This window comes from Bufo bufo, chromosome 3 (assembly GCF_905171765.1).
Source record: "Bufo bufo chromosome 3, aBufBuf1.1, whole genome shotgun sequence".
In the NCBI taxonomy this organism is placed as follows: domain Eukaryota; kingdom Metazoa; phylum Chordata; class Amphibia; order Anura; family Bufonidae; genus Bufo; species Bufo bufo.
Window position 1 is genome coordinate 309,750,502 of NC_053391.1, and position 13,478 is coordinate 309,763,979.

Consider the following 13,478-nt stretch of genomic DNA (forward strand, 5'->3'; position numbering starts at 1 on the left):
CTATCTATCAGCCATGTGATTTGGCCTCTGAGCTTGCTTGTCCATGACTAGCGCTTACCGTCGTACGGACTTCTACCAATTTTTATCCTGGGGTCCTTGTCAAAGCTGACGGCATCCAAAGGATGTTTTCCAGATATATCTGTTTAACAGTTGCTCGGGCATTCCGCTCTCGGGGTAAGGCAACGCCCAGCTGAGTCTTGGCCAACCCGACCAGCGGTCGGCGCTTCTCTGGTCCATCTCCTTCATGCAGTAGCTTTCCAGTGTGGAAGGCAGTATGTTGGTCTTCCGGGCACACGTTCATCAAGTTTTACCGGGTGCCTTCCTAGGCACCGGCGGATACCGTTCCAGGCAGCAAAGTCTTGCAGGTGGCAGTGAGTTACGCATCCTCGAGGGCGTTTTTCTCCATGGGCATGTGATTTGTTCCCTCCCTGTGGACTGCTTTAGGACATCCCACGGTCCTGTGTCCCCCAATGATACCAGCGAGAAAACTAGATTTTTGTGAAATTCACCTGTAAAATCTCTTTCTCGCTTAGTTCATTGGGGGACACAGCTCCCACCCAGTAATTTCTGTTTGCCGTAATTGTTGGCGGTTGTGGAGCCAGTGTGGCCCCCAGTTCTGGTTTGATCCGACTGGCGTTGGTCAGTTGTTGGTTGTTTACCATATGTATTTTTTTTTTCTCCTACTCCTATTGCTTGGGCACAAACTCATATGCTCTCTCCAGGCTGAAGGGGGTATAGCCTGCAGGGGAGGAGTTATCACTTTTCAGCCTAGTGTCGCCTCCTAGTGGCAGCAAGCAGCTATACCCACGGTCCTGTGTCCCCAATGAACTAAGCGAGAAAGAGATTTTACAGGTGAGTTTCACAAAAATCTCGTTATTCTGACTATCCAAAATATTTCATTTTTCACACTGACCGCTAGAACAGCCATGATAGGTTGTCAACTCCTCTTTAAGCACATATGCCTATGTCTGTCCATTCTGACTGCATATAGGCAGAAGGTGTATGCCTCCATTATAGCAGCCCCAGGGAAGTTTTTAAATATAGTTGTTTTTTTTTGTTTTGTTTTTAAAGAACACATTTTTTTGTCTGTTTAAATCTAATTTTATGAAACTAACAGTAAAATGACCACTGCTCTAGTAGCACACACAAAACCTGTCCTAACAACATGGTGCACTAACATTACCCAGCAATACAAACATAGTAAAACAGTAAAGCATTGCAGGCAGTGAAATGGGATGAGAAGAGGGGAAATCACATGTCCAAAGCTTTATTGAAAGGCACACATAATGAAGAGGGGGGAAACGGGGGGTGTTAATCCTTCATCAACTTCCTGGCTGTCCAATATTGAATAGTCTATGAGCAGGCTGTAGACAAGCCTTAAATAGACTACTGATTTACCTACCACAGATGTGAACCTTCTCCTACTGGAAGAGAGGAGATATTGGCAGCTCATACTGAATGCCTCATTAGCTCTTGATAAGGATACCACCAGAATTCTTTATGGTTACGGTGTGATGGAGAGGAAAAACCTTCACTTAGTTTGAACATGTCATATATGCAAAATTAATGGTATATCCACACAAGGAAGATAAACTGCAGGTTGCCATCCAGATTTTGCGTGTGGAAAGTCTGCAGTGTATTACAGTACTAGCAAAGTGAATGAGTTTTTACCAAATCTCATCCCCATGCCACCTAAAAAAAAAAATACCATATTCACCTTTGCAATGCATAAATTGAAATTGGTTGCAAATCCACTGCAAAATCAATGACAAATCTACTTTTAACTTGTGCTACTTTTGTGATGTATTAGTCATGGTTTTATGGCAAAACGTGGCACATTTTTTTTCCATTAACTTCCATCAAGGGATTTGTCGTTTTAGAATAATGGGTAGAACCATTCAAATCCTTCTCTCTTGTCCCTGTTGCTATGGATGTAAATCTGCTCTTTTTTTAACTGCTTCCTGCAACTTGATCTAACTGTAAGTCTTGGCGAGGCACTGCTTTGCACAGTAGTTGTGCCCGTACCATCTTCAGCAGGAACTGGCTATAATACACAGCTAAGCCTCTTTTTGCAATGGTCAAGATCTGAGCTGGCTTTAATCCCAGTCGTTTAACCCCTTAGATGCCACGATAGCTGGTTTCAGAGGAAAAGGGCCCTCTCTGTATCCCAATGGCCACTCACAACGTGATCGCAAGGTCCCAAAGGTGGCCATGGCAACAGATGGCCTAAGTGAAACTTTTTTTTAAAAAAATTGCCTTTTTACTCCTTATCCAGTTACATCCATACTGAACCTATAAAATATAATCTATAAAATGGTCACGTTACTTATCCCAAATGGTGTAAAAAAAAAAAAGATTTTTTTTTTTAAAATGTTGAAATTGCTGTTTTTGATCACCCCACCTGTCTAAAATAGCATATAAAAAGCAATAAAAAAGGCCTATGTAATTAAAGCTGTATTGTACCAATAAATGCTAGAGCTGGTCTCGCAAAAAAATAAGCCCTCACACAGCTGCCTCAATTGAAAAATACTAAGGGAGGGAGAGCAGAGTGTGTAGGACCACAGTGAAATGGTGTAACAAGCCTGACGAAGGGGTCTGTCTGACCCTGAAACTTGTCATCCATAAACTATTGTTTCAGCATCCCTCCTGAGTCCATTCTCTCTCTGGAAATGCCACTACATTACCCCTGGCTTCTCTGCATTATTCAATGCAAAAATAAAAAATGTATGTGTCTTAGAACATGACAACATGAAAAAAGATTTTTATTCAAGTGATTTTGATGCAAACATAGTAAAACTTAAATCTATCTAATCTATCTCATTTTTATTTACCTACATAGTTCCATCCGTAGAAAAATAAAAAAAAGTTGGGGCTCTAAGAATATGAAATCACCCCAAGAAAATTTTTTAATCTCTACAGTGCAAATGTTATAAAACATACAAATACTTTATAAATTTGGTATTGCCCAAATCAGTTCAACTGAACTAATAGAATTAACATGTCATTTATACGCACAGTAAACCGCATAAAACATTTATATAAACATGTGCCATATATATATATCATATACCAATCCATATGTACCTGAAAATAGTACCAATAAAAACTACAGCCTGTCACGATTTCTAAAGGCTTTATCTCCTGATGTAGAGAATATAATGCTGTGATTCTGATCTTGTTTTAAAACTTATATTGACAGAGACATCCCTCACCCCCTTCTCCTTTCAGCTGGCTGAGATCGGGGGAGGGGGGGGGGTGACTGCCTGCAGGAAGAGAGTAAAAACATCCTGGCTTATTACTATAGAGGAATCTAATACGTTAGAACTCACACTGTTATGTCACCAGAAAAATAAAAATGTTCTGGGTCTTGGAATGCAGTGACATAAAAACTGATTATTTTGTATTTTGCAAGTAATAAAAACTACATAAACTAGGCATCATCATAATCGTCCTCACCCACAGAATAACATTATCACATTATTTATATGACACGGGGAATGCTGTAAAAAAAAATCTCACAAAATGTTAAAATTGCTATTTTTTTATCTTCCTCCCTAAAAATTTTATATTAAAGTTTTTAAAAAGAGAGAAATAAGGCGGCTCAACTGTTCAATAGAATGGTAGAGGTGCTGAGCTGCTGATTTGACTCACCCAGTCAAAGAAAGAGCAGTTTAAAATAGGAAAGTAGCAGGCACACTCATAAATGGGATTAAATAAAATGGTTTTATTAAAATACTAAATTAAAATTTGGCAGGGATATTTTTAGAGCATAGGTGAGTAGGTGAGGAAATCTGGGCACTAGTGGTGTGTGCCAGATAAGGGGTGGCTGGTACCAGGTATTGGAATGTTCTGTGAGAAAAAATAGTGAATCTAGTCCATTTAGATAAATGGTATATAAAGTTGTAATTGAGAGTTAAATTTTTTTTTTTTTTTTTAAGAAAGTTCCAATAAAAAATGAAAAAATGGAGAAATAAAATGGTAAAAATTGATGATTGGCTATATAAGCCGTGCAGTCTTGAACGCGTTTCGGGACTTCACTTGGTCCCTTCATCAGTAAGACGATGAAGGGACCAAGTGAAGTCTTGAAACGCGTTTAAGGGTACGGAGGATCATTGCTAAATACATCAGCAACAACATACAACCAAGCACTTAGAAGCAGGAGCGCTCCCCTAACTTTATTGCCTCACTCAAAACGGCCCGGAGGATCCCGATCACAAGACCAACCTAAGGTCACGTGCACGCTACACGTCAGACAACAGACGCGCGCGCTTGGATACCACGTGGGACGCCGACAGCCGGAGAGCAGAGCCGCAAGGAATACCTGGCTGGAGCACTGACGGAGGACATCACCGCGTGGTGGGTAAGTGAATTCTGAACCTAAGACAGTACGGGACGCCGTACCGAGGTCCAGAACACCAATTCCCCCACAGGTTGCTTTCCTCACAAACAAGAGTTCTACATGAAACCATATTGTACATGACCATACTGTACATGACTGTGCAACACCATCTTTTACAGCGCAACCATATATACTTATAAATAAAGGGACATAGACTATCTATCAACTACTGGGAAATTATATCATATCCACAAGAGCCTACCAGAAAATACCAAATACACTGCGTGCAGAATTATTAGGCAAATGAGTATTTTGACCACATCATCCTCTTTATGCATGTTGTCTTACTCCAAGCTGTATAGGCTCGAAAGCCTACTACCAATTAAGCATATTAGGTGATGTGCAGCTCTGTAATGAGAAGGGGTGTGGTCTAATGACATCAACACCCTATATTAGGTGTGCATAATTATTAGGCAACTTCCTTTCCTTTGGCAAAATGGGTCAAAAGAAGGACTTGACAGGCTCAGAAAAGTCAAATAGTGAGATATCTTGCAGAGGGATGCAGCACTCTTAAAATTGCAAAGCTTCTGAAGCGTGATCATCGAACAATCAAGCGTTTCATTCAAAATAGTCAACAGGGTCGCAAGAAGCGTGTGGAAAAACCAAGGCGCAAAATAACTGCCCATGAACTGAGAAAAGTCAAGCGTGCAGCTGCCAAGATGCCACTTGCCACCAGTTTGGCCATATTTCAGAGCTGCAACATCACTGGAGTGCCCAAAAGCACAGGGTGTGCAATACTCAGAGACATGCCCAAGGTAAGAAAGGCTGAAAGACGACCACCACTGAACAAGACACACAAGCTGAAACGTCAAGACTGGGCCAAGAAATATCTCAAGACTGATTTTTCTAAGGTTTTATGGACTGATAAAATGACAGTGAGTCTTGATGGGCCAGATGGATGGGCCCGTGGCTGGATTGGTAAAGGGCAGAGAGCTCCAGTCCGACTCAGACGCCAGCGAGGTGGAGTACTGGTTTGGGCTGGTATCATCAAAGATGAGCTTGTGGGGCCTTTTCGGGTTGAGGATGGAGTCAAGCTCAACTCCCAGTCCTACTGCCAGTTTCTGGAAGACACCTTCTTCAAGCAGTGGTACAGGAAGAAGTCTGCATCCTTCAAGAAAAACATGATTTTCATGCAGGACAATGCTCCATCACACGTGTCCAAGTACTCCACAGCGTGGCTGGCAAGAAAGGGTATAAAAGAAGAAAATCTAATGACATGGCCTCCTTGTTCACCTGATCTGAACCCCATTGAGAACCTGTGGTCCATCATCAAATGTGATATTTACAAGGAGGGAAAACAGTACACCTCTCTGAACAGTGTCTGGGAGGCTGTGGTTGCTGCTGCACGCAATGTTGATGGTGAACAGATCAAAACACTGACAAAATCCATGGATGGCAGGCTTTTGAGTGTCCTTGCAAAGAAAGGTAGCTATATTGGTCACTGATTTGTTTTTGTTTTGTTTTTGAATGTCAGAAATATATATTTGTGAATGTTGAGATGTTATATTGGTTTCACTGGTAAAAATAAATAATTGAAATGGGTATATATTTGTTTTTTGTTAAGTTGCCTAATAATTATGCACAGTAATAGTCACCTGCACACACAGATATCCCCCTAAAATAGCTAAAACTAAAAACAAACAAAAAACTACTTCCAAAAATATTCAGCTTTGATATTAATGAGTTTTTTGGGTTCATTGAGAACATGGTTGTTGTTCAATAATAAAATTAATCCTCAAAAATACAACTTGCCTAATAATTCTGCACTCCCTGTACACGGTTGATAACACTAAGACTGCACGGCTTATATAGCCAATCATCAATTTTTACCATTTTATTTTATTTCTCCATTTTTTCTTTTATATTGGAACTTTCTTAAAAAAAAAAAAAATTTCAACTCTCAATCACAACTTTATATACCATTTATCTAAATGGACTAGATTCACTATTTTTTCTCACAGAATATTCCAATACCTGGTACCAGCCACCCCTTATCTGGCACACACCACTAGTGCCCAGATTTCCTCACCTACTCACCTATGCTCTAAAAATATCCCTGCCAAATTTTAATTTAGTATTTTAATAAAACCATTTTATTTAATCCCATTTATGAGTGTGCCTGCTACTTTCCTATTTTAAATATTAAAGTTATTTAATACATTATATGTACCCCAAAATGGTTAACCCCTTAGTGACCACCCATAAGCTTTTTTACGGCAGTCACTAAGGGGCCTTAGGCTGGGCCGCCGTGTTTTTACGGCGGCCCAGTCTAAGCGCTGTTCGGCTCCCCCGTGCAGTGGGAAGCGCGGACCCGGCTCTCACAGCCCGGACCGGCAGGAGTGCCGATCCGGGCTGTTTAACCCTTTACATGCCGCTGCATGTAAAGTAGTGACAGAGGGAGCGGACTCCCTCTGTCTCCCATCACCCCCCTGAAAATACGATCGCGGGGTGCTGATGTGTTGGGAAGCTTACCTTGCTTCTGATCAGGGCCCCGTGCCTGTCTTCAGTTATCTCCAGCAGGCTGTGCCTCTCTGGCGCAGCCTGCTGGTCAATGTTTGAATAGCATTTCTATTGAAATGTAATGCATTGTAGAGAAAATGCATTACATTTTAAAAGCAATCAAAATACTGTATATTATAGTCCCCTTGTGGGACTATGAAGTAGTAAAAAAAAATTAAAAAAAAATTAAAAAAAAATTACACATTTATTAAATAAAAATATTTCCATTAAATAAAAAAATATGCTTTTTTTTTCCATTGAAAATACGCTTTTCAATGAAAAGAAATTGCAAAAAGAAAATATCCCCCATATGTTTGGTATTGCCGTGTCCGTAACGACCCAAACTACATAAATATTACATAAATTATCCCCTATGGTGAACGCCGTAAAAAATAAATAAAAAAAGACAGAATTTCTAATTTATTCTTAGTTTCCACCGAAAAAAACATAATAACAAGCGATCAAAAGCGGCATTTACTCCAAAATGATACTAATGAAAAATACAAGTCGTCCCTCAAAAATCAAGCCCTCACACAACTCCATAGAAAAAATAAAGAAAAAAGTTATGGGTCTTGTGAAGGGGCAATGCAAAATCTTTTTTTGGTTAATAAAATGGGTTTTATTGCAGAAAAAAGTAGTAAAACATAAAAAAAAATTATAAGTATTTAGTATCACTGTAATCATACTGACCCAGAGAATAAAGATATTATGTTATTTGTACCGAAAAATGAACGCCGTAAAATTAATAATGTAAAAACGCATTGGCAGTATTGCTATTTTTCCCCATCTCCCTCCCAGAAAGAGTTAATAAAAGTTAATCAGAAAGTTGTGTACCCCAAAATGGCGCCATTAAAAACTACAACTTCTCCCGTAAAAAACAAGCCCTCATAAAGCTATATAGACGAAAAAATAAAAAAGTTATAGCTCTTGGAACAAAAGGAAGAAAAACGCTTGGTCATAAAGGCCCAAACAGGCTTGGTCACTAAGGGGTTAAACAAAACAAACTACAACTCTTCCCGCAAAATTCAAGACATCAAATACTGTATTTTCCACCCTATTAGACGCACCGGCCCATAAGACGCACCTAGGTTTTAGAGGAGGACAATAAGAAAAAAATATTTTCCATTACACCTCAGGTCAGACCAGCAGTCAGACCCCCAATGTTAATCAGACCTCAGTTGACAGCCTCAATCAGACCCCCAATGTTAATAAGACCCTCAATCAGACCTCATATCGACCCCCCCCCATGCCATATATCAGCCCCCCCATGCCATATATCAGCCTCATATAACAGCCCCCCAGCCTGGACGACGACGCTCCTCACCACCAGCGCTCTCTCTCTTCTTCCTGGTCGTCGGCTGTGAAGGCTGCACAGCCGAGGACCAGGAAGCAGTGAGTACAGGGCTTTTTCACCGCTTCCCGATCCTCCGGTACTAATCAGCGCTTCCATAATGGAAGCTCTGATTAGTATTCACCCCATAAGTCGCAGGGGAATTTTTTCCCCTACTTTTGGGGGGGGGGAATGCACCTTTATGGGGCGAAAAATACGGTAGGTAAATTGAAGGGGAAAAAAAATTATGAGCGGCGCTGGAACACAGAGGGGAAAAAAAAATGTTACTCGTGTCCTTAAGGTTAATTTAGTTATGTCACTAACGAGTTAAAATGCACTTCAGTCACCCAAGTTGTGTACCAACCATATTTACTTCAGACATAAATTCAAAATCTTCAATTAAAAAAGACATTACATTTTCAGGAGGGTTTTTCCAATTTTAATGTTTACTGTTAGGGGGGGTTAAAATAAAAAATATTTTAACTGGTTTTGACTATTCTCGACACTGGTTTGACGCTACTCCCATTGCTTGTTTACAAACTGCAGCAGTGATGTTCTGGTGTGCGGCACATGATTGCTGCAGCCAATTGCAGTCCTCAGCGGTCTAATGTAGAGGACAATGATTGACTGCAGCAGTGACATGCCATACATCTGCACGTTACAGTGGTATAGAAACAGCTCACACACACACATACTACTCTTGGCTGGACCTGTAAAGGGAAGCTTACTTACCTGCTTCCCAGCACTGACTTCCTGCTCCTTCTCCTCCCAGCCTGTGATGCTCTGCTGGGCTTCGACGCTGTAAACATCCGGTTTCACATCACTTGAAGCCAATCACAATTGTGGCAGTGACCGGCTCCCTTTACATCCTGACGCAAGGGGATCCAGTGATCAGCTGTGGCGATGTCAGCTTGGATGTTTTCAGAGAGGGAGTCCAGTAGAGCAGCCCAGGCTTCATTTCCCATGTTTGTGTAATTACTGAGGATTTGTTTTTACTTACAGAAATCCAGAGAGCTGTACAACAAAGAGCGATCTAGACTGCAAAATGAAACTGACCAGACCTGCGTACAGAAGAATATGTCTCATGTAGAGTACAGTGACGGAAAGAAGAAAACAGAGGTTTTTCAGAAGCTAATGCTTCAGTACAGGAGAGAAAGAGAACAGAGGACAAAAAACTTTTTAAGGGCACTGGAAAGAAAAAGAGACGGTTTTCTACAATCTCTCTGCACAAATTAAATGGGAATATTGATTGTTCTTGAGCATAGATTCACGTTTTCTAATTAAAGTATCTGAAGCAAGTCATTAGGGATGAGCGAATCGACTTTGGATGAAACATCCAACATTGGTACCTTGGAACCAAACCCTTTTTTTACAGTATAAATTAATTTATGACGTTATTACGTGGTCTCGTGAGACTTCGCAAAGCAATAACTTCAGCTCATCTGAGCCAATACATTCTAATACTGTACTAATGCTTCATCTGAAGTCGATTCGCTCATCCCTACAAGTCATATTCTGGGAATTTCTTCAAAGGGGAGGTCCACTCGTTTAAATGTGATGGCCTATCCTCATGATAGGCCATTAATATCTGATCAGTGGGAGTCAGACACACTGCTAATCCACTGTTCTGCATGGGAACTACATAGCTCCATCCGTTGTGAGGTGGACAGTAGTTCCGATGCAGGACCTACTGCAGAACAGGTGTTGGTCTCCCGCTGATCAGATAGGCCATCAGAGGAGTGAACAACCCATTTAATTATAACTAGGTGAGGTAATCAATGTATGTGGACTGGAAAGTCTCAACTGGTGCCACAAAGACCCAAACACATGGCATGCTGGTTGGGTTTCAAGACAGTAGGTGAGAAATGTGGTGTGACATCTAATACTAGTGCTATCCAAACTGTGTGATTTTCTAGCTGTTGTAAAGCAACAACCCTCAGTAGTCTGTTCTAGTATGAGACTGTATACTGAGAGTTGTCATTTTGCAGTCACAGGTTAGATACCACTGCGTTAACAAAACAAAAAACACTAGCCATGGTAGCCTTCCTTTCCTTGTTACTGTTTTATCACATCATGGGCATGAGAAGAAGAAGAGTTTAAGTCTGAGAAGTAAGCAGAAAACCTGACCCCATATTAGGGATGAGCAAACCTGGAACCGAACCAGAGTTCGGGAAATAGTTTTTTACAGTACAAATTAATTTATTAAGTTATTATGCGAAGTCTCGCAAGACTTCGCAAAGCAATAACTTCGGCTCATCGTAGCAATACATTCTAATACTACTGCTCCGTACAGTATTAGAACGGGGTTTTATGTGAATCGACTTCGGATGTTTCCTCGGAAGTCGATTCGCTCATCCCTACTCACTATTGTGTCTGTGGTGGGAGTGCAGTGCTTAGTGGAAGGCACTGAAACCTATACTCACTTTCTGTGGTTTGCAGAACACCTTGCTTCTCGTTTTTGCCACTATTTCAATTAGATTTTTTTTTAAAGTAAATCTCTCACACATAATACAATACAGACATTGCAAAGTATAGATTTCATACCTTGGATAAGAAGATGCTGGAAAAAAAAATGAAGAAATAAGTACTGTTTTTTAAAGGCTAAAGGCATTTAATTTAGTTGGAGTCTTTATGCCAAGAAACGGTCAACCAATGTTATTCTCAAGCGATTACCTTGTTATATTCACATAATTTATGTATTTTATAGTTAAATAATAAAGTTATTATTCTGACAAAGAGAGAAAAGCATGGATCACACACCCACATGTTATGCCAAGTTGTGAATAATACTGTACTATTTACTATGTGGCAACGCCACAATCCATCGGCGCTCCTTAGTTACACTAATGCAGCAGTGTCCCAGGCAGCTCCGTACCTCCGCTGCGATTGCAAGCAAGAAACAACTTCAAATTAAATGTAGGAACACCGCGCACATCTATTTAACTTCTATATGCTGAGGTAAGGGGGTACTATTTAAGGTCAACTTTAGTAAAGTGATTTACCTTATTTTCTTAGTTTTCTTTATAAGTCCTCCTCGCGGCTCTTAGTGGATCCGCTTGTGGAGTGCTTTAGGTTTTTGGTATTTTTCTTATTCAGAGGGCTTCAGGGATTCTCTGCTGATGATAAACAAAGTTCTGTTAAAGTTTTTTTCAAAAGTCTGTCCCAAAGCTCGCCCCGGCCGGTGGCGCAGCTTTTGCTTTAGCTTTAGAATTTCGCTTGCGCTCACAAGAGTGAGCAGGTGACGTCACCAGAGCTACGGTTCCTCGCAGACACTAAAAAGAGGGAGTTCATCCAAAGCGTTTCTAGCACTACGGTGCTCTTCGTCAGGGATTCTTCTAGGTGCCATCTTTGTCTATCTTTTATCAGCTGCGGTCCTTATCTGATTAACCCTTACCCTGCTGTAACATATTTAGTCAAAACCAAATAACTCGATTTCTTTATTTAACCCCCTTGGTTCCATTGAATCCATGTTGAAGATCCACTGTGTCTCCTTTTTGGACATATATTTGATATAGTCTCCTCCACGTATATCTGCCTTAATTATTTCGACCCCGTTAAAGGAGGAGCCTTCAAATTTACCTCTGTCGTTCTTTATAGTGCCTGGATAGGGGATGATCGTCAGTTTTCATTTTTATGTTATATAGGTGCTCACTAATTCTCTTTTTCAATAACCTTTTGGTACGGCCTATATAGATCTTCCGGCATGGGCATTCTATGGCATAGATGACCCCTTTTGTGTTACAGGATACATGGTCTTTTATCTGAAATGTATATGTACCACTTTTATTTTCTATATCTGTCCGTTTTTTATTATGTGTCTGCCTGCATCCAGCACACTTTTTACAAGGATAAAAGCCTGTCAGTGGGTTCTTTAGTAGTTTCTTATTGGTTATTGATAATATAGTAAGGCAGCTCTCACCTGCGTTGATTACAAACACCCTTTGTGCACGGATGCCGCACCTGGATGCGGTAATGTCCAGAAAATTTGAAAAAAGAGTATCCAGCTCAATTCAGGTGAAATTTTGAATGACCTTTATTCCAGCGTTAAAAATCCGTAATGCAAGTATACATCTACGCGTTTCAGACCTCTTAGATATATGGGTCCTTCCTCATGACAAGCATGAATGTGGAATGGAAGCACCTCCATATATAGCCTGAACTAACCCCAGGTTGATAGCTATCACCTGGGAGGAGGAGACATAGGGAGGCGGTTCCATGCAAGTTAATTAGGTTAAAAAAAACTACAGGCCAAAACATGAAAAACAGTGGAAAGAGGTTGAGGTATATATTCTAACACTAAAACAATAGTGATAAATGGGATTCAGTGTTTATAAATAATCAACATAGGGACATATGAAGAAAAAAAAAAATATATATATATATATATATATAGCATACAGTTAATATTGCAAAATAAGATTGTGACTCTTATTAAGTCCCTGAGGCTGACGTGATCCTAGCTGGAATATCCAGAAGGCTTCTCTGTTAAGGAGTTTCCTTCTATGATCTCCCCCTCTTGGTGGCAAATAGACCCTCTCTATGCCTTTAACTTTTAAACCGGACACATCCCCTGCATGTGCTATTGCAAAATGTAGGCTGGCTGCAGAGACATTCCGGTCTCTGTAGTGCGGTACGTCGGATATGTGTTTACGTATCCGATTTTTTTGTGGATAAACAGTACAGCCCACATATTGCAAGGAGCACAGTATACATGTGATAAGATAGACAACATGTCGAGTGTTGCAATTAATATATGATTGTATTTTATATTCTTTTTCATTTGCAGTAGATCGAAATTTTTTCTCTATCATAATGTGCTCGCAACAAATACATTTCTTGTGTACACATTTGAAACTACCTTTGTAGTGCAACCATGTAGCTTGTGATCTCTCCCTATCTGAAAAGAAACTTGGGCTGATAATGTTGCCCAGGGTAGGTGCTCTCTTAGCCACACACTTTATTCCATTTGACACAATTTCTGACCAGTTATCATCAAAGTCGAGAACATGAAAATATTTTTTCATAATCCTGCATATAGCAGGAAATTCCTGGCTAAATTGTGTGATAAAATAAGTGGCATGTTGATTGATGTCAGTACTCCCAAGCTGCCTAGATTTTGTGGAGGATTCAGGAAAAACTAGGGACTGTCTGTTAATATCAGAAACCAATTTAGTGGCCCGCTCAATATTATTGCGTGAATATTTCCTGCGTAGAAGTCTATCTCTTATATTGGAAGCTTCTCTTTCAAAA

The 13,478-nt window shown here is 40.3% G+C and overlaps 1 protein-coding gene across 2 annotated transcripts in view; it reads left to right on the forward strand.

The window, feature by feature from the left end:
• Positions 1–10,472, forward strand: part of DHDDS (dehydrodolichyl diphosphate synthase subunit) — a 96,661-nt gene extending 86,189 nt beyond the window's left edge. For both annotated transcript variants that reach the window (XM_040424244.1, XM_040424245.1), the window contains exon 9: positions 9,231–10,472. In XM_040424244.1, coding sequence (XP_040280178.1) covers positions 9,231–9,464 — 234 coding nt within the window. In that variant the 3' untranslated portion in view covers positions 9,465–10,472. The remainder of the gene's footprint in view (positions 1–9,230) is intronic.
• Positions 10,473–13,478: the final 3,006 nt, after the last annotated feature.